Below are 19970 nucleotides of genomic sequence, written 5' to 3'. Positions count from 1 at the left end.
ACGCCAGCCTCGGGCCATTTTTCAACTTCGCTGTTCAAGTCGAGGAAGGTGCCACCGACGACCGGCAGGCTTCCGCCGAGGCAGTTACGCGCGCTGTTCCACTCTCGAGGATTTCGCTCCTCGAACGACGGCGAAACTTAGCTCAACAAGTCCCATCGACGTCCACTCGCCCTCACCATACCGGCGATCAACACTCGGCGAGACGATACCTTCTCGGACGAATAGCGGACGCTGCCAACGAACAGAACCATGGGCACAGCGTACGAGGTGCCTCCGCACCTCCCATCGTGCGAAAACTACCTTCACCACCCTTCTGCCTATGCCCCACCATTACCACAGCAAGACCGGCGCCGGCCAGCCCTGAACGAACGCCCGGTGCCAAATGAGCAACTCTTCGACCCACTCCCACGATACGCCGCACCCTATTCAAATCAATCGCAGTTGCCAAAACCAGTCTCGACCACAACATCTGCGACGACTCTCACAACAACAAGCTCGTTCCGATCGTCGAATCCTCCATCCTCCTTACCTTCGTCTGTCAGCTCAACTGCCGCGTCGGATTCTACGCATCCTCAGATCAGTTTGCCTTTACCGAAACAACCCACACCGATTTCCACAGCTTCGCCAGCCGAGAGTGCTGCAAGCGCGAAGATGACGCAACATAGCATGAGCATTCCAGAGCGGATAAGCACGAGGGGAGGCACGATCTCGGATTTCATGGCCGAGGTGGTAGCCTTGCAGTGGTTTGAGTCGACCAAGCTCCTGGATAAGGTGGAAAGCATGCCGACGATCCACCGCGGCGCGGCGCTTCAACCTCTTTCCCCAACAGCTATCGCAAGCCAACACCTCAAGAAGTGGCTGTCTGGCGTTTTGACGACAACCCAGGTCACGCAGAACGTGGTGATCCTCGCGCTTCTTTACATTTACCGACTAAAGAAGGCGAACCCCACGGTTAAGGGGCGCCCGGGAAGCGAATATCGGCTATTGACGGTTGCCTTGATGCTCGGAAACAAGTTCCTGGATGATAATACCTACACGAACAAGACCTGGGCGGATGTGTCAGCCATCGGAGTCAATGAAATCCATGTGATGGAGGTCGAATTCCTCAGTAACATGCGATATAGCCTCCTTGTCTCGGCTGAGGAGTGGGAGCAGTGGCTCGACAAGCTGTCCAAGTTTTGGTCGTATCTTGAATTGGTGCAAAAGGCTGCATCCCCGGTCCCGGCTCCTTCTCCGCTTCTGGTTCCTTCGCCGACTTATCGCAATTATGCTTCCCCGCTGCACTCGCCCATCGGGCCCGCGACCCCGGTTGTGCAGTCGGCCTCACAATCGTTCATCCTCCGTTCGCCGAATCTGGCGCCGATGGTTGCCAATAACAATGGTCAGAATTGGCCCGCAGCGTATGTGGCCAGCAACGCCACTTCGCCCTTGGCCGCGAAACCTCAGCCGTATCTACAGCGCAAGCGAAGTTTCCCTGAAGCAGGCGACGCGACCGAACACCCCGCCAAGCGAATGCATCGACTTCCCGCCGGGCCTGCTGCTCTCTCATCTCAGGCGCCGACGCATTATGCTGTGGCTGCCCCTCAGCCCCATCTCGGCCTGCCGCACCCCACTGCGCCTGTGCCTGTTGCCTCGCGACTCACCTCAGGTGTGGTTTCGGATCAGACGCGGCAGCATGTGCCGAGCTTGACGTTAAATACTGCACAAGCGACCGAAGCACCGGTCACGCAGGCCCAGGCCTATGCAGCCTCTGCGTATGCCGCTGCACAGGCTCCTTTGTCGCTCCCGCCTCTGGCGTCCGGGGTCCGGGCTATGTCGATGGTTTTCCCGACCACCACCTATACCCCGCCCCAGTCAATTCCGGCTCCTTCCGGCGCGATGACCCCGACAGCGAGCTTCCCTCCGATGAGCTATGGTACACCCACCAAACGACTATCACCACAAAGCAGCTTGGCAGCCTACCCCGGTTCCTCGCCGCTCGTTGTAGGCAACGGCACTACCAGTGGCCTGCACACTCCGATTTCCAACTCGCCTTCAATCTACCTCCAGCAGCGCAACAGTCCATACAAGCCGGTGAGGCACGTTAACACGTTGCTTTATCCCCCGCCGTCTGCCTTTTTGCAGCAGTACCAGCTGCCGAATCCAGTGCTTCCGAACCAGATGCACTACCAGCCTCTAGGCAAGCGCAACGAGTACCGCACGGGAATTGTTCCGGACTTCCTCGACAGCGATCACCGGATTGCCGGGTACGCACTCCCGGCCAGTTCACAGGCCCGGTCGGCGTATCAGCCCCCGGCTCCTGTTCGATCGGGTGCCCCGTATCTCAGGCAGTATTAAACGCCGACTCTATTTTGTTGAGCGCCTTTCTTTCTATTTTCTTTTCGGTGTTCACATTTTGTACTACTACCACCTTTGTGTAAATATTCGTGTGTTTAGAGGAGAGGAGGCATATGCATATCCCAGGCGTTCCCAGTTGGCTTCTTTGTTTCGTTGACTTTGGGCTTCTTTGGGGACTGGGTTCTGGGTTGGTTGTCTGTATTATGTATGTGTCTAAGGCATGGAGTTTGGTCGGGTCCTCGTACCCAAGAATGGGTGGTTCTGCGATGCATTTAGTACTTGATCCTCGTGGAGAGGAAAGAGATGATCTGGGACAGGTTGCTTTGTTTTGGCGTTGGGGGCTCGGCACAATCGTCTTGGTGATGGATAGCGGTGTGACTCTGCTTTCGCACAGAGAATTGCTTTGCTGTGGCGGTGATAGGCAAAATGAAGTCTTGTCACCCAGCCGTTAAGGCGTCAGAAATTGTTGTTATCCGACCGGAAGGCATGTGATACTTGTGTTCGTCAGGATCTTTCAAGATCGCCCTTGTTGTAGACTGCCGTGTTCCTACCGACCTGTTGTTTATTATTAGGTGGGGGGTTAACTGATGTGAGTGGGGCAGCTTTGTGAGGTGACTGGCACGGGCACCAGATATTGAGTCCATGACGATGAACCACTAGTGTAGCAAAAGAATACCCACACCTCACAGCAAGCCTTGAACGGTTCCTCTTGTCCACTTGATGTGAAGATAGAACATAATATGTACTTGCCTGCCTTAGAGACACCACAGCTTCTTAGTGGAATATATCACGTGCCCAATGAGGTTGCCGTACATGGTCAAAGAAGAAGGGGCTAAGATGGAGAGGGAGAACCAGATCAGGGTTAGAATGGAATAAAATTGTCGTCTAAACATGCTCCTCTTATCATCGTCTCCTCGTACGTGCAAAAGCCGTGATGTCATATCATATCCAACCGTTTCATGCCCAAGCCTAACCTAAGTACATGCAAAATATTCCAAAGATCCTGATATCGTGATGTGAGTCTTTCCAAGACGTATGCATATGTCTCAGCCTGTTAAATGTCGTCACTCATATGTAATCAAACCAACCGCCCGGTAATCACCATAATCCCTCCACGTCCGCATCCCCAGCATCATTCATCATTCATCATCATCCACCTACTCACCACCCTGAACCCCCAAATTTCCCCTCATCCCTTAATCCCTCGCCCTCCGCCTCAAAACCCCCGTCATATCCAACCTCACACTAGGCCGTTCAATCTCCAAACTCCGACTCGGCACCAGCCGACCACCAGGTGTGCGCGGATTAGCGACATTGACACGTCCGCCGCGGTGGAGACGGGTGCGGCCGTCTTGGGTGTATTCGTCGTCGTCTTCATCGTCGGTGTCTGAGGAGGAAGAGGTGGTGGTTGGGGGGTTGAGAAGGAGGGAGAGGATGCTGAAGGGGTCGATGTCTGCGTCTGCGTCGGGGTTGGGGACAGTAGTAGTAGCGGGAGCAGTAGCCGTGGTGGTAGGGCCTGTAGAAGAAGCAGCAGGAGCGGGGACTGTTGGGCTAGGATTTGTGGTGATTGCGTCGGCGATGTGGAGGAATTCCTGGGACAGTGCTACGCTAGGAGAGACCGAGACAGGGACACTCGGGACTTCCGCCTCGGGAGTTGCGTCGGAGTCGTCTGGCCCGATGGTATTGGTGTCGCTGTCTGCATCTCCGTCATCCGCGGCTTCTCTGCTTCCATCTCCATCGACGCCTTCGGCTGCTGCAAGAGGCGGTGGTACATCAAGACCAGGAAATCCCCCGGCAACTTCCACTCCCAGTCCTACACCATCATCAGCGCCTGGAACTCCTCCCCCTCCCTCATACGCGGCCAACCGCGTAAAGTAATCCGCCAGCCCATCCACGCTTGGCGTACCGACAATCATGTCATACTGCGGCGGCGGGGTCTGCAGCGGTAGCTGGGGTGGGGGCTCGTCGGCGTCAAAAGCGGGCGGATTATGGGACGGGTGGCGGATCAAGTGGATTGGCCGCTCTGGCTCGTGGTGATTCTGACTACGAAGTCGGTCGGATTGGGCAGCGCTGACGCTCTCTGGGCGGGCGTTGTTATTGTTATTGCTTGTGGTGGTAGTGTTCGATAAGCTTTGTCCGGTGTTTGTCCTGGACCGCGCACTCGGCCGGTCCAGGTTCAGCCGCCGGCCACTGAAACCGACGATATCCTCCTCAACCATAGTCAGCGGCCGTGAGAGCATCGAGGACGTCGGATCGAGGGGCTGCGCGTCGGGGCAACCGCAGGACACCTGTTCCCGGCGTTCTGGGATAGGCCCATCGCTTCCGCTGTACTGTGGCAGGGCAGTGTTGGTCTGGGTGGCACGGCAGTTGAGCACGGTGAAGGGGCTGTCGATGCTGATTTCGAAGTGCCGGCGGCGTTTGCCTGTCGGGTCGTCTGCATCCGCGCGGGAGATGCGCATTACGATCTGCTCTCATTGATTAGTCATCCAGTCCCTTGGTGTTTTCGCGGAGTCACTTCTCGCGGAGGATAAGTCAAACATACCTTGATCCAATGAAACACATTGACATTCTTCCAACTACAATCCGGATGCAACCGGACGGCCTTATCCCGCGCCATCATCTCGCACGTGGGCAGCTGCACGTTCATCTCGATCTCGGTGCTCCCCCAAAACGACTCGAGTCCTAGATCCAAGTCGCCTAGCAGGTTGTTGCTCGGCTCCGGCAGGGGTTCAAACGGCTGCAACCACGAGGCATCGCGCAGCCTGCGGACAGCGGCCGCCTGCCGTGCTTCCTCCCGCTGCTCGGGCTCAAGCTCCCCGCCGCTGAGCACGCGGAGGTCGCTCATGGCGTACTGCTTGTCCAGCGGCTTGCCGGCGGCCTTTTCTAGCAGCAAGATCTTGCGGCCGGCGTCTTTGCGGGTCACGTGCCGGTCGTTGGTCCAGTACTCGATGTTCTCGGTCGCGTACACCTTGAGTTTGTGGATCTGCACCTTGGCGAGTGGTGTGAGCTTGAAGGCGATGGGGATCCGGCCACCGATGGGGAAGCTCTTGCCGGAAATAATGATGTCGTAGTGCAGCTGATCTTCCCAGTGCCGGCTGATGGAGATGGGCTCGACCGTCTCGAGCGACATCTGATCCGGTAACCGGACGATGGTCACCTCCTTGGATCCGTGCAAGTTGGGTTTGAAGGCACCTGCTCGCTCCACGGTGGTCTCGAGATCCCAGCGCACCGAGCCGAATGGCAACTTGGCCGTTTCAAGCTGGCTGTGGTCGATGGGCAGCTCAAACGAGTACTCGTAGGTTCCCGGGCGAAACACCTTGTATCCCTTGCACTGGACTTGGCTGACATGCGGCGAGTCCCCCTTGCCAAAGCTCCGCGAGTTAACCGACTGTAGCGAAAGGCGCTTGTACTCTTTGGCCGTGAGTGTACTGTTGCTGCGTCCCTTGCCAAGAAGCTGCAGCGAGCTGTTGGAAGGTGTGGATTGCAAACCCGACGCACTACCAATGGCACTGCTGCTGCTGCTGCTAGATTTGTGCGAGTAGGTACATTGGCTGCCGTATTCGGTGTCCCACATACCCTCATGCATGGCGTGGAAAAACACAAGTGACTGGGTGCGCAGTGTGTGTTCCTCGCACAGCTCGGACTTAGCTGGGGGGATCCCCTCGGGCCATTCTGTGCGTGCCTTGCCGACGAGTTTAAGCGTCACCGACTTGATCTTGACGTTCTTGGATACGTTGAGCTGCAGCTTGCCGCGTAGGAGTGCGCTCGTGCTCTGGACGCTGCGACGGGTGTGGTGGTCGTGGTCGAGGCCTGTCAAGAAGACGTTGGGCTCCGCTAGGAGGATCGAACAGCTCACGCCGCTGCCGGATGCTACTGGTTTCTGGACAATTTCGGAGGTGGATGAGCTCATCATGCTCTTGGCGGACCGCATCGATATGACGCTGTTCCGGTTGGCCGACATCACCGACGTCGACTGCGGCCGTGGCCGGGCGATGGGTGTCCCGGTCATCGTGGGAGGTTCTATGGGGGGTTCTGTGGGAGCGGTGGGAGGTTCTATAGGAAGTTCCGCGGGAGGTTCCACGGGAGGTTCAACCGGAGTTTCAACAAGTGGTTCGACGGGAGCCTCAGTCGGAGGTTCAGTCGAAGGTTGAGTCGCAGGTTGAATCGTAGGTTCGGTCACCAATGGCTCCTCCAAGACAAGCGGTTCGGTTGGGGATACCTGTTCAATTCGCGACAGCCTCCGGGCGAAGCTGATGAAGCTGGACGGCCGAGAGCGGGTTCCCGGGGTAGTCGGGATCGGGCTTGGGCTCGGTGATGCGGCGTGACTAGGTGGCGATTTTGCCGGGTGGATGGCGAAGGCGGCGAATATCTTGTCAAACACACGGCTAAGCTTCTCGCTGCTGTTGCCCGAGGAAAGCGACCTCAGAGACCGTCTCCTTTCGCTTTTCTCGCAGCGTTCTTTTTCCTCCCTTCTCCTCTCCTTCTCCTCTTTCTTCCTAGCAGCTGCGTCCTCCTTCTTTTTCCTTCGCTTCTCGCGCTTCGCCGATTTATCGTCCTTGGGCGTGTCTACGGCAACGGAAAGGGGGCGCAGCTCGTGCGGCACGAAGCCGGGAGGGTAGGATACGATGTGGATGGAATGCGGCCGGCGCGGACACGGGCGTATTAACGGAGCCGGGAAGTCTCCGGACGTGGTACCACGGCTGCGCCGAACAGGTCGGTCGGGCGTGTAGTAAACGCTACCGTGGACGGAATGATAATACGGGTCGGGGCGGAGTCGGTCGTGAATGGGACCTGCATGAGCCATAGCGGGCCGGTCAGAAACGAGATAATACGCAATTGGCAGTGGTGAATGTTGTAGCAGTGTGCGTGGCAGAGATCTTTGCAAACGGATCGGGATCTCGTCCCTCGATCAAAAAGGGCAGAACATGAAAATGGGCAAGGATGAGAGAGGACAAATAGCGTCAAAGTGGGCATCAAGGAGGAGGAATGGGAAGTCGGGCGGTCAAACACACAGCATCCGGGCATAAAGGGAGTTGAGACGTCCACTACGTCGTCAACATCGAATAGGCCGAGCGCGGAGGCGGCTTCCGTGAACGACGGGGGAGGAGCAGGCTGGAGCATGTGGCTGGCCGCCGTCTGATGCTGCTGGCGCGAGATGAGTCGCAATGCACCGACGACGGGTTGTGAGGCTGGCGAGGGTATCCATCGATGCGTGTGGCTGCTGGGTGGGCCGGACCCGCGATGATCCAAGTCCAGGGCCATGGCGAACAGGCATGGTGGGGGTTGGGGTTGGCAGCAAAGAGGAGACGATCGACGGGGATGATGGATGTCGTTGAGAACCAGGGAGCCAGGCAAACCGGGGTGCGTTTGGGGGGAGGAGGATAAAGATGAGGCATCAAGCCGCATCACACAACCTTCAACACCATGTCGGGCTGGAAGTGAGGCAAGGCACTGTGTAATGACTGGCTCGCGGAGATGCTGCCGCTGCGTGCGTACAAGTGTTCCGTCCCACGAGACCAGCACAGACAGATGAGAAATGGAGCGTGACAAGGGTGCAGGGGTTGAGGGGATACTCGAGGGGATTGGGACGGCAAACGACTGAGACTGCCAAATCGCAAATCGGCAAGCCAGGGCGGGAGAGCGACGGACTCACCTTGGCTTGAGCGCCTGAATCATATCAGCCCCATTATCGGGATCCACGTATTCCTCTTCGAGTAAGGTTCGCGTTATGGTAGTTGAGTCGTGGATCGAGGACGTTGGTCGGCCGCCTTTGTTTTGTTCGCGTCCCGGTGTTTGGCCCTTGGCTTCACTTCCACTTTGCTTTGTGGCTTGGGGGTTTGAGGGTCGAGGGGGGTCGAGGAGAATCGTGCGAGTTGTCTGAGAGGGTCTCGGGGTCCTAACACAAGACAAAGTGCGCTAAGAGAGCGCGAATGCGGCCAGTGCGATCTTTGTCCCAGGTAGGAATGGCGAAGTATGTATAACTTATCACGCCCACAAAGCAAGACAGCAACTCGCCCAACACTCGATGGCTGGCCCGATGGGCCGTTTTGGTTTTGGCTTTGGTTTTGGCTTTTGCTGTGCCGGATCGTTGCGGCGCAGAAGATCTCGATGCCGTGCCACAGTCTCACTTTTTCTCTCCCGCCTTTGTTCTGCTTTTCCCGATCTCTTCTTCGCTTTGTCTGCGTGTAATCGGAACGCGGAGTGTAGCCTCGACGATCAGGGCCTCGCGCGCGGGATGTGTGGTCTGGACCGAAGATCGTCGAGGTGATGAGCAAGCTTTGGGCGGACGCGGCGTGCCGTTGGTACGGATCGAGCGAACGAGCTTCGTGCGTATGTGCTGAGTGAGGTGGCTGGCCAGGGGACAGACGGAGTTGAAACAAGCCGGGAAAACAATTAAGTCTAACGTTAAAGTAAGACGACAACAGAACCTCACAAGATTGGGCCCAAAACGCAAAGTCATTAACTAATGCACGCAAGCAAGATCGAGAGCGGCAATTTGTTGATCAACCACTGCAGGCGCTCAGCCAGCAGGCGATGATGTCTGCTTGCCCGCGGAAGGCGCCTCCGGTATGCAGCAAGCTGCCAGGACAAGGTGGGGTGGCCAATCAGGTCTCGCCTCATCACAGTTGCTCCACACTTGCGCACCAAGCTGCTGGAAACACGCTTGTCCCGGTCGCATTGCCGTCGCCAGGTCCGAACCTCCGACCTGAATCTTGGGCCCGAGGTTGGAGGCGTGTCAAAAGGGGTATTCCGACAACAATTCACAGAAACCAGTACATAGTACGTGTAAACGACGAAAAGTTTCCATCATCAACATCTCCTACCCCTAGACTGTGCCGCGGCCCAAGCACTGGCCAAGTCCCCGGCGAGACGCCCTCGAGTCTTGAGACCAACCAACTCCAACCAACTTCAAATCAAAAGGCACAGCAAGAGTACGTTAACCTCGAGTAACCTGGCGCGAAAACCGTCCGCGTGCCGCCTTGCCGCGGAATGCTGGCACGCCCAGCAAATCATTTTGCCTTAATTCTAATATCCATGCACTGGAGCATTGGAAACAGTTGAAAAAGCTGTTTTTCGTCCGGTTCTCGGAGTTCAGAAACCAAGAACCGAAAGAGGGCCCAGATTCCCGCGCATAACAACGTCCCCCGTGACATATCCGAACCATCCGCGAATTCTCGCCATTCGGCCCCCGGCATTTGGGCGAGACTTGGGATCACCAAGCCTCGTTCTTTTTTATCTCTTTCCTTCTGAGTTGGCCTTCAAGAACTTCAACGGCGTCAGAAGTTTCTTTCTCAACGAGAGCCGAGCAAAGTTGCCCGCTAGGCCTGGCAAGCCTGGCAAGCTGGCAAACTGCACTTCTGCAGGCCCAAAAAAAAGGTACATGTTGAGTCAACTACGTCATCGGTGGGGCTCGCCGCTGCCCCGCCCCACACCATGAGCCATAGGCAAGAGCTGGATTTCAACCTTGAATTTTTGCTTCAAGGTTTGCACAAATGTTCGGGAACAAGGTTGTCTCGTTGCCACAAGGCAAGGATTTTTTACGTGTTTCCCTGCGGAGAGATTGGGCCCTCTAGGCTCAGTTTTCAGCTTGCACCAATGCTCGTTTGTCCGCCTCAATCAGTTCACTGGTGGTCAAGTGGCCCTACGAAAATGCCCATTGAGATACCCTCACCCCATAATTGCCACATACTTGGCACCTTGCCGCCTAGACTTCTCAGAGTGCCATAATTACAGAACAACGATATTGGATGAGAAGACGAGTGCTACACAGTCTGGGCCGTAATGATACCATTGAACAGCAAATATCCGGCAATGAGTTGTTCATTCCTGTCATCTTCTCTTTCCATGATTCATGCCCTGGCCCCCCAGCGACGATCATACAAGGCCTTCCTGCCGGCCGACCTTAAACATGTGAGGCTCAAATATGTACGTACCTAATGCTAAATTAGCATCACCGGTTGTCCCAACCATCGAGTGTACAGACTATAGAGCAGAAATGTGTATTCCACGTGTGCGTTGGGTTTCCGACCGTGCCTTAGCCTCACCTAGTCAGTCTTCAAATCATATTCTCGGGATGGTCCTCAGCTGTTTTGCCTCACGAGAGCCTTGATGCGTTGTCAGCTTGCCTCGCTGCCCAAACGGCCAGCACGGCTAAACTCTCCCAAGACCCATCCGCCATATACACGTCAATGCCATGGCCACGCAGCGACCCTCGGAAGGGCGGGTTCCGCCTGCGCTGTGCAATAGGCCCCCGTTTCCTTCATCTATCAAGTGGTTAGTGGTACCAAAGAGCCTAATTCGGCTGTTCAGGGTCTGGTCTGTTGAGGGAAGACATGGTACACGAGCTATTGTCGGCTTATTGAGCGTTTCATTCTGAGATGACTTAATAGGGAGGCCTCCGTTTCGACGGAGGTAATCATGGAAACAATCAGACGTCGAGACGAACGGCTGATCGGTGTGTGGGTTGAGATTCTCTAAAGGCAAGGGCCGCGGCTGGAGGATACCGTTCGAGTGTCCCTGCAGTCTGGGGTCGGGATATAACAACGAGGGACGACTGAATGCCCAGTTGAAAAGAGAATACATCTTCGAAAATGCCACTCAAGCGAAAGCTATCGTGTCAAACTGAGCGACAATGCGCAAAGATAGAAGGACATCGGACATAGCGTTGCAGTTACTTCTCATACCCAGGTGTCAGTGAACCGATATAAACGCCCTGTCTATAGGTTTGTCACCAAGCCAGGGCGAGCCTGACAGGGCCTCCGGCCTTTTATCCTTGCCTTCTCAAACGTCTAGTGTCTTTCTTATACAGAAACATCCCACCCCCCGCTGGCATGTTGAACGACGAGCCCCTCTGTAGTGTATTTGTTTGTTTAGTCAACAACTCAACTCGCCACCATATTAGCCCGTTTCAGCCCCCCTTATACCCAGAATGAAAGTCTCCGACCGATATGAATGTTTTAGCCGCATCAAGTGTCTGACTGAGCACCTGCAGGGTCGACGCACAATACAACCGAGATCTCAAGATTCGGGTTTCTAGTTGCTGAAAGGTCGGGCACGCAACAAGAGTGGTGTTGAGGGTCAACAGGGGATGCCGTTTTCTGCCGCGCAGTCACTAGTTAGTGGTCGATGGCCATTGCTGGTTCCTCACACTGGCTTCATTGTTTTTTTCCACAACTCATTCTCGAATGGACCGGAACCTGGATAGCCGCAGACTAGCATCGGCTAGAGGACGTTGTTGGCTCGTCTTCCCATTGCCTTCGAGTTGTGGCGACTTCATTTTCCATCCTGCATCCGGGCAAAATGACCATTTTAGGTGATTACTAATATATTGCAAATAGAAGTTGAGAGTGTGAAACATACGGACGGCCTTAGCCTTAACTCCTCCGTAAACTGCGAATCTCCATGCCAATGCCTAATTAATTGGCTGCCTAGCAAAAAATGTGAACGCAAGCTGCTGAGTAAGTGATTGCATCGACGCTTCCCTCTTTGCTGTGGCGCGGAATAGCAACGAGAGGATGGAACATTAGTTCGACTTCTCATCATTCTTAGCTGTGACGTATGCAGATCGATAATCGCGGACTTGACCCGATTTGGGGGAAGGACCCCGACTTTTTTGCCCGGCTCCTGCAACCAAATCGAAAGCGATGCCGCCCCCCACTGGCCTTTATTGGCTGAACAAGCTGGGAATGTCTGAGAAAAATGGACTGTACGTATCATAGACCATTGGAGAACGCGTGCCCGGTCCACGGGAGGCCCCCAACGGGAGAGTGACGGGCGGGTTGCTCGACGGCGACCCCGCAGGACCGACAAGAAATTCGTGCTGCACTACTGCTGGCTGCTGGTCTTCGGGGAGAGCGAAAGGTGATGGCGGAGTTAACTGGAGCTATCGACATTTAAATGCCGACGGAGCTTCCACGCGGGGTGGGTATGGCTCAGACATAAAAAGCTCATAGCTCTCCATGAGATGTATGCTGGATAAAATACCAAAACAATACTGCAAATTCAAACTCAACCTTTGATCCCCGACCGAACAAACGCACTCACTTACAAGTGTTTATCTGCCCATTGGCACAACGTTGATCACCATGTCTGCTTCGCTTCCCAAGACCTTCAAGAAGGCAGCCTTCACCGAGAAGGGTGGCCGCCTCAGCATTCAGGAGGCCCAGCTGGAGGGACCTGCCAAGGGCGAGGTGCTGGTGAAGGTCGAGGCCTGCGGTGTCTGCCACTCGGACTCCTTTGTGAAGTACAACGCGTACGGCGTTGGTTAGTAAGTTTGAACGTACCTTCTGTCCTTCGTTATTCGGTTGATGACGCTAGAACCCTTGGAAATCTTCATGCTAATCTTGCGCTATAGTCCCTTGACTCCTGGCCATGAGATCATCGGCCGCGTGGCAGCTCTCGGCGAGGGCGTAGATGGGTGGAACGTCGGCGACCGGATTGGTGGGGGCTGGCACGGTGGCCATGATGGTAAGCTTTATTCCAACAACTTGTGGAGGAATGAAGGCATATTGTACACTTACGACCAACTAACTTGTATCAAGGTATCTGCGGGTCGTGCAAGAAGAGCCTCTTTCAGATGTGCAGCAACAAGGCGATCAACGGCGTGACCCGTAACGGCGGGTGTAAGCATCACATTTTTCTAACAAAAAAAGAGAGAGAGAAAAATCTCCCAGGAAGGACACTCTCCGCTGACCCTTCCTAGACGCCGAGTACGTCAACCTCCGGGCCGAATCAGGCGTGCGGATCCCCGAGGGCATCGACGCAGCCGAGTACGCGCCCCAGCTCTGCGCGGGCGTAACCGTCTTCAACTCAATCCGGCAACAAGGCGTCGGCGCCGGTGAGACGGTCGCAATTGAAGGGCTCGGCGGCCTTGGCCACTTGGGCGTGCAGTTCGCCAACAAGTTCGGTTACCACACCGTTGCCATCTCGCGAGGTGCCGACAAGGAGAAGTTTGCGCGCGAGCTTGGTGCGCACGATTACATTGACTCGACGCAAGGCCCTCCGGGGGAGGCGCTGCAGAAGCTGGGAGGTGCCGCGCTGATTGTGACGACGAATCCGCATGGCGATAAGATTCCTGAGTTGTTGGATGGGTTGGGCCCGAAGGGGAAGTTGTTGATTTTGTCTGGTGAGTCTGGCGCCTTCGAGATGGTATTTGTAAATAGGTTGGCTAATGCAAGGCAGTGCATGGTGACATTCCCTTCAACGTGACCAAGTTGGTGAGTTCCCCCTTCATTGCCTATGGTTCAAAGAAAGGGTTTGTTGACAATACAATCCAGGTTGCAAAGGGGTTGTCAATTACTTCATGGCCTTCCGGCCACGCGACTGACAGCGAGGACACCATCCGTTTTGTCCAGCTAGAGAACATTAAATGCATGATTGAAAAGTTTCCGCTGGAGAAGGCCAATGAAGCTTATGGTAAGCGCTTACTATTCCCATGGTTTCGCTTAAATCAGACTCAGATATGGACTAATACCTCGATAGACGCCATGATGGACGGCAAGGTCCGCTTTAGGGCTGTTATCAGCTTTGAGTAAGGGGTTGTTGGGCAGATAGTAGGGTAGCTCGGAAGACGTGTACCAATATACGTTTGGCGAATCTTATCCTAGTTGTTGCATTCTGGTTATCTAGGTCTTATTTCTGTTGAAAGGGTTTGCCGTTCCTAGGATGCCGTTGTTCTCTGGGACTGGAACGAAATATGTAGTCAAATTGGTGAATAAAATTGCAAGAATCGATGGTCCTTAGGCGGCCCAGAGAGATTCGTTGCATTGTATTGCCGCTTATCCCCTCGGCGCGGCGGAGTGCGGGAGGGCGAATTTCACTACTCGACGGATGGTAGAACTGTCATAGCATAGTCTTCAGGAGTGGCAACTGTCAACAGGTTTATGGCTTTCAAGTCTATACTCTCTTTAAATATTCGCAGGGCTATGTCAATGATTACCTGGATCTAGTTTGGTAAACTTCTGATACCCGGCTTCTAAGAAACAACGTTCAACTGGTGTTGTGGTTCGAACATAAACATCGAGGAGAAAGAGCGGACGGTACATACCTATGAAGAATCCGCAAAACTAGGACCGGTGATAGCAAGGCGAATAGACAAGCTACGTTCTTAGGGATACGCAGCTAGGGAAGACATTCATGAAATCGTAGTATAGTTCTTGGTGTCGAACACAACTCAGAAGGACTTATTCTCACATGCCACATGGTGCCAACCAGGTGTAGGAGTTGGGACCTCAAGCTTGACCGCCCACTTAAGAGATACGGGCTCGACCAATTTTAGGAAGTCAGGGCTCATGAGCATGCTTCAATTCAATACAGCGAGGTAGATCAGTGATCCGAGATCCGAACGTCGGCCGGTGTTGGAAACAATGCTCTTCACGAAGTTCAAGACACGCGCCCTGACTATAGGAAAAACTACTCACTAGGTAGCCGACAAGCGCAAAGGTTAGTGGATGGAAGGGTTTGATTTGAAGCCGAAACATGTTTTGGGGAAGGGAGAAAAATGAATCGGCAGAGCGCAGAGCCGTTTTGTGCAAGCGACTCTCAAGACCACTTGCTCTGCCCCTTCAGTGCTTGTGATCAAAACATCTTGGCTCCTTCCTTGCGGCGGATGTGTGGCAGGAAGTCACTCAGACCAATCGCCAAAGCTAAACCGCATCAGGCTGATTGGGCGAGACATATTTTTGACGGCCCTGCTTGACCCTTGCTCGTACCCGTCAGTGGGGCACGCGCATGGCACGGAAGGCGCTGAGTGGCCCGCGCAATGCAAGCAACAGATTTCCTTGGCTGGCGGGCTCCGCCGCTTCTCCTTTTTCCACAGCAACCGATCCCTTTTTGTTCCCCCCAAGCCTCGTTTCCGCCGCACACCAACAACAGCGGAGCAACCAAGCGACCACACCACGGCCGCCTAGGATCATGGCCAGCCAACCCCAAGCTTGAGGACCGATCCAGACGCTCTTGTTGATGCCATACCACTTTCGTTCACCCCACCTTCGCTCGACCATTGAGTATTGTTTTTAAAGAAGAAATTGTCACGACAACACAACGCCGAACACACCTCACCCCGACCCGGCCGGTTGGCGCGCACAAACTGCAACACGAACACCCTCGTATTTTCCCAGTGACCGTTGGCGCTAAGAACGAAGCCGACTCGCGCGAGCTTCCCGACGACCTTCCACAACTCACCAGGACGAACAACGCCCACGAACTCGAGAAAACACCCACCGAACTACCCCAAACACTTGTCGACTGCTCGGTTTGAGGGGCCTTCCTCCTCATCTCGACCATGGGTTTCGGAGACTTTGACAGCATCTGCCGGATGGCACCGCTACCACTATGCTCTTCTATTGGGCCGATAACATCGATTGCAAGCGGCGTGGGGATAGAACCGGATTGCTACGCGCGGAACATTGAGCTAGCAAATACGATCATCTTCCAGGGCGCGGCGAGTGCTATGCACATTATCGCGCTGGTAATGACGGTGGTCATGATTCTACACGTGCGGGGGAAGTTCACAGCAGTCGGTAGGTGACTCTACGAAAGGGAAAGCAAGGAGCGAAGTGAGTAGTGACGGAGACAACTGACAACTTGTGATTCTAGGCCGTAAGGAAATCACGACGTTTTTCTACCTGTACATGCTCCTCACCTTCCTCTCGCTCTGCATCGATGCCGGCGTAATACCACCGGGGTCAGCACCTTACCCTTACTTTGTGGCGGTGCAGGCTGGTCTGGCTTCGGCGATAGTGACGTGCCTGATGATCAACGGCTTCGTCGGGTTCCAGCTGTACGAGGACGGCACACCGCTGTCGCTCTGGATGATGCGCCTCTGCTCGTTCGCCGCTTTCGTCATCTCTTTCCTGGTCGCGCTGGCAACCTTCAAGACATGGGCTGGTCTCGGGCCTACCAACACGGTCGGGTTGTTCGCGGTGTTGTACCTGCTCAACGCCGTCCAGCTCTTCGTCTACATCGTGCTGCAGATTCTCCTGGTCACCCGTACGCTCCACGACCGCTGGCCATTGGGTGATATCGCTTTTGGCGTCCTCTTTTTCGTTGCCGGCCAGGTTATCCTGTACGCCGCCAGCTCGCCTATCTGCAACGCTGTCAGCCACTACCTCGACGGTCTCTTCTTCGCCACGACATGCAACTTGTTGGCGGTGATGATGGTGTACAAGTATTGGGATTCGATCACGAAGGAAGACTTGGAGTTCTCAGTTGGCACGCGTATGAACAATTGGGAGGTTAAGGAGCTGCTGCCCGAGGAGGACCGACGGGCCACTGTCTATCATGACGACCCATACGGCCAGTCGTCTGCTTTTGACAATGCGTACTCACCAACTCCGAACCGCCACTCGAGATATTGAGCGCTCGAAACTTCGACCTTTGTTGGTCTAAGGAAGCGCTCCTTCAGGCCCGGTGATTGGGGGCTGGGACCTGAGCCGTGCCACGGGCCCCCTTTTTTCTTGGCTGGGGATTTGGGGGCCAAGACGCGGGACGACGACAATCCCTCTTTTTTTGTTCTTTGGCATCAGCGTGTTGGTTGCGTTTTATGTTCCTTGCTGGCGTTGCGGGATCGGTTGCGGGTTTCTTAATCGGGAAGGAGGAGGAACGGGTCGAGTGCAAAACCAGTCGACGGCCGCAGCTCTAGGGGCCCAAGGGATGGTAACACTGGGCGGCAGGAAACTTTTGGCATTCATGACAACTTCGGTAATATTTATCGCTTGGACACATTATACTTATCCTTTACGTTGTACACACACCTCACACGCACGCAGCACACACCCACACAGCCGTTAGTCGCTAGTTTAGCTTACCATAATATTTCTATCACAGCAATGTGTTAACTCCCGAGAGGGCGCCAGCGGCGCAGCGATATTGAATTGGGGTACACCGAGGGTCTGCACAGACTAACTTGCCGTTGATTCTTCTGCCGATATGGGACATGTTCTGATCCGACCGGTCAGCCACTCTGTTGGCACAAAATAGTTTCGACCCCTTGGGCCTTGTGTTTATGTGACGAACTAGTTGGGAGTTCCCAATGCCGGGTTTGCGAAACATAGTCCACCCAACAGACTGGGGCGTTTGCTGTCACCTCAGTCAAGCCCGCGCTTAGGAGACCAACAACAATAAAATAACGTGGAACCTGACCACGGCACCTGATGCAATCGGAGGGAACCAACCAGCTAATGCCGAAATTAGCAGCCCTGAGGGTCAAAGGCGAAGCAAAGCCAGAGCGGGATGTCGAAGGCGGCCTCGAAAGTCAAAGGTCAACCTTTTCGAATTTTCCCTCAACTACCTCCTACTTGACGGACTACCTAGTTACACACTCTACATCCCTTTTGAACACCTTTTGAATGTTGGCGATGTATCGCCTCCGACGATCCAATCAACTCCGACTTTTTTTTTTACCCAATAGTTACGGAATTTTGCCGGGATTGGGTTTGATTTCTTGCGCGACCATCGGCACCATCCCACACCCACCTCGCAGCCCCTCCTAACTATTCCCCTATCAGGACCGAGCTATTGGCCAAAGAATCCACGGGGCAGCACGCACCACGCCCAACTAGGTCGCCCAAGTCGTCTCCAAAATCTTTTTATTCGGTTTGAAGGCGGACTTCTGCCGAATATCAGCCCGATACCCGCTGATCTAGAGCATGGTGGACTTCTTCCCCGTCAACTGTGCTTCATTGCTTTCCTCAACATTCACAGACCACGCCAGCCACACACAGGCACCTACACCCATCCCCACACCCACACGGACTACGCATACCCGGAGTGTATGAGTTTGTGATCGGGGACAGGGATCGCATTTCCGACGCAGAGTTGGCATCTGAGCACAAACTCGGCGCAGCTTGGCTGGGTCGTCACAACAAACCCTTTGATCTACCATTTATTTCCAGTTTTGGATGACAACGAGAACCTGAAGGAGTGCTAGAGATATTGGTCAACATAGCCGAGAGCCCAAGCGACGGGGGTGGGTCATTTGAGCAATTACATTTGCCACGGGCTCCCAGCGAAGTTTCACGTTTGCAAATCCCGAGATCATAGCTGAAACAGCATCGTTGGGTACCTACCTAGCCAAGCTAGGTAGACTACACCTGCCAGGTGGGTAATGTCTTCACTTTTTCTTCTTGTTTGGCATTCCCGCTCTCATTTTCGTTGTCATCCCTTGTTTCCCGATCTCCCGACCTCCCCAAAAGATTCGACCGGGCCGAGTGGACGGGACGACGGGTCCCTTGACTAATTAGCGGTCTGTCTGACTCTGCTGGATGCTGATCACTCGAGACATAGCGGAGGGGCCAATTCAACCGAAGAAAACAAAAACACACATAAAAATCAACCCGAGGACGTGTTCCAAGTGCGACAAATACGAACGCTACGTTATTTAGGTCAGCCATTATCTTGCCACCGATAGATGGCACTTGTGCAACGCGCGTTCTTCGAGGCAACCGGTGACCGGTTCTATTGAATTCCACAATTTCCTGGGTTATTCCGGCGACCATCGCGACACCACGTGTACACTTCACACCACTACGCAAGTCGGCAGGTCCTGCAGCGAGCCCAAGACGCCATCGCTGCCTTGAAACGCAACACTAGTGCTGCCGGTAGCCGGATTCCGTTTCTGTTGAGCGATCGATCACTCAGCCGCACGGCGCACGCAGATACAACAAAAGGTAGGTACCTACCTACCTAGGTAATTACCCTTCCTACATACCTAGTTGAGCAGGGGAGCTCGTCAGACTCATCCGACCCCTCTTAGTCACTCCGTCACATTTGCACTAATCAAATTTTTTTTATTCCAGTCCTTTCGATCCGTGTGCGCTCGCTGGCCGGGCCCAGACTTGCGCCAGACAAAAAGCCACGCGTGGGATTTTTCTGATCTGTAATTGCCGCAAGATTCCGTCCGTTGATTCCATTCGTCTGAATTGGGTTACAACTTGGGCACGCGTGGGTCACTCTTTTCAACTTCTATTTCGCTCTGGACTTCCATTCTTTGTTCTGGGACGCGCTTTCCTTTCCCCTAGAGTTCCTCTACACTACCTACCTCATCACTGATTCCACCGTATGGTGTTTTTGGTTGGATTGATGGTTTCTCTTTTCGCGCCCTAATTAGCAAAGCTAATTTCCGACCGCGACCAACTAGGTTCTTGGGTGTAGGTCGCTATTTTCTTGGCCCAACCAAGGACCAAAGATCCCCGATTTCCCTTACTTTTTTCAAGTGGACCGACCATCCTTCCCGTGGCCTCTTTTTTTTTGGGTTTGGCCCTATAACCACAACACGCTAACTTGTGGGTTGGGTTATCAGCAGGCCAACTCCTTTTATTCCCGATATCAAGAACCGGGAATCTCGGTAACCCCAATTATTCGGTTGACACCGGTTTTGACACCTCACTCGCGGCTTACGGCCTTACATGTCAGCGCGGACCAAAGGGCTTTCCTGGCTAGCTAGGTTCATCAGAATCCGCCGGCCGTAACGTTAACGTCATTCGACACCCATCTCATTTCATCTCGCTTCGGTCGCGTATAGCCCTTTTTATCGGATCCTTTCTTCATTTCATCGCATCAAAATACACGAATCTTGTCGTTTTCAACGCCGTCGTCGCCATCACAATGGCGCCATCATCAGACAAATATCGGAC

General features: G+C 54.4%; 4 protein-coding genes across 4 annotated transcripts; 3 read left to right on the top strand and 1 right to left on the bottom strand.

The window, feature by feature from the left end:
- Positions 1–249: 249 nt before the first annotated feature.
- On the top strand, positions 250–2337 carry C8A04DRAFT_40347 (uncharacterized protein; the record flags this gene model as incomplete). Its single annotated transcript, XM_062784908.1, has 2 exons — positions 250–267; positions 340–2337. The coding sequence occupies 2 exons, from the start codon at positions 250–252 to the stop codon at positions 2335–2337; spliced, it is 2016 nt and encodes a 671-aa protein (XP_062633250.1).
- A 1196-nt stretch (positions 2338–3533) lies between these two features.
- Positions 3534–7599, bottom strand: C8A04DRAFT_32586 (uncharacterized protein; the record flags this gene model as incomplete). The annotated part of the gene is made up of 3 exons (XM_062782145.1): positions 3534–4802; positions 4880–7128; positions 7350–7599. 3 exons carry the CDS (start codon positions 7597–7599, stop codon positions 3534–3536), a joined length of 3768 nt encoding a protein of 1255 aa, XP_062633249.1.
- A 4823-nt stretch (positions 7600–12422) lies between these two features.
- Positions 12423–13871, top strand: C8A04DRAFT_15448 (chaperonin 10-like protein; the record flags this gene model as incomplete). The annotated part of the gene is made up of 7 exons (XM_062778496.1): positions 12423–12604; positions 12692–12804; positions 12879–12959; positions 13040–13462; positions 13519–13553; positions 13614–13752; positions 13819–13871. 7 exons carry the CDS (start codon positions 12423–12425, stop codon positions 13869–13871), a joined length of 1026 nt encoding a protein of 341 aa, XP_062633248.1.
- Positions 13872–15619: 1748 nt separating this feature from the next.
- On the top strand, positions 15620–16694 carry C8A04DRAFT_15462 (chitin synthase III catalytic subunit; the record flags this gene model as incomplete). Its single annotated transcript, XM_062778502.1, has 2 exons — positions 15620–15857; positions 15934–16694. 2 exons carry the CDS (start codon positions 15620–15622, stop codon positions 16692–16694), a joined length of 999 nt encoding a protein of 332 aa, XP_062633247.1.
- Positions 16695–19970: the final 3276 nt, after the last annotated feature.

This window comes from Dichotomopilus funicola (assembly GCF_033296635.1).
Source record: "Dichotomopilus funicola strain CBS 141.50 unplaced genomic scaffold C8A04scaffold_93, whole genome shotgun sequence".
Classification (NCBI taxonomy): Eukaryota; Fungi; Ascomycota; class Sordariomycetes; order Sordariales; family Chaetomiaceae; genus Dichotomopilus; species Dichotomopilus funicola.
This window is presented reverse-complemented; position numbering and strand designations above follow the sequence as displayed.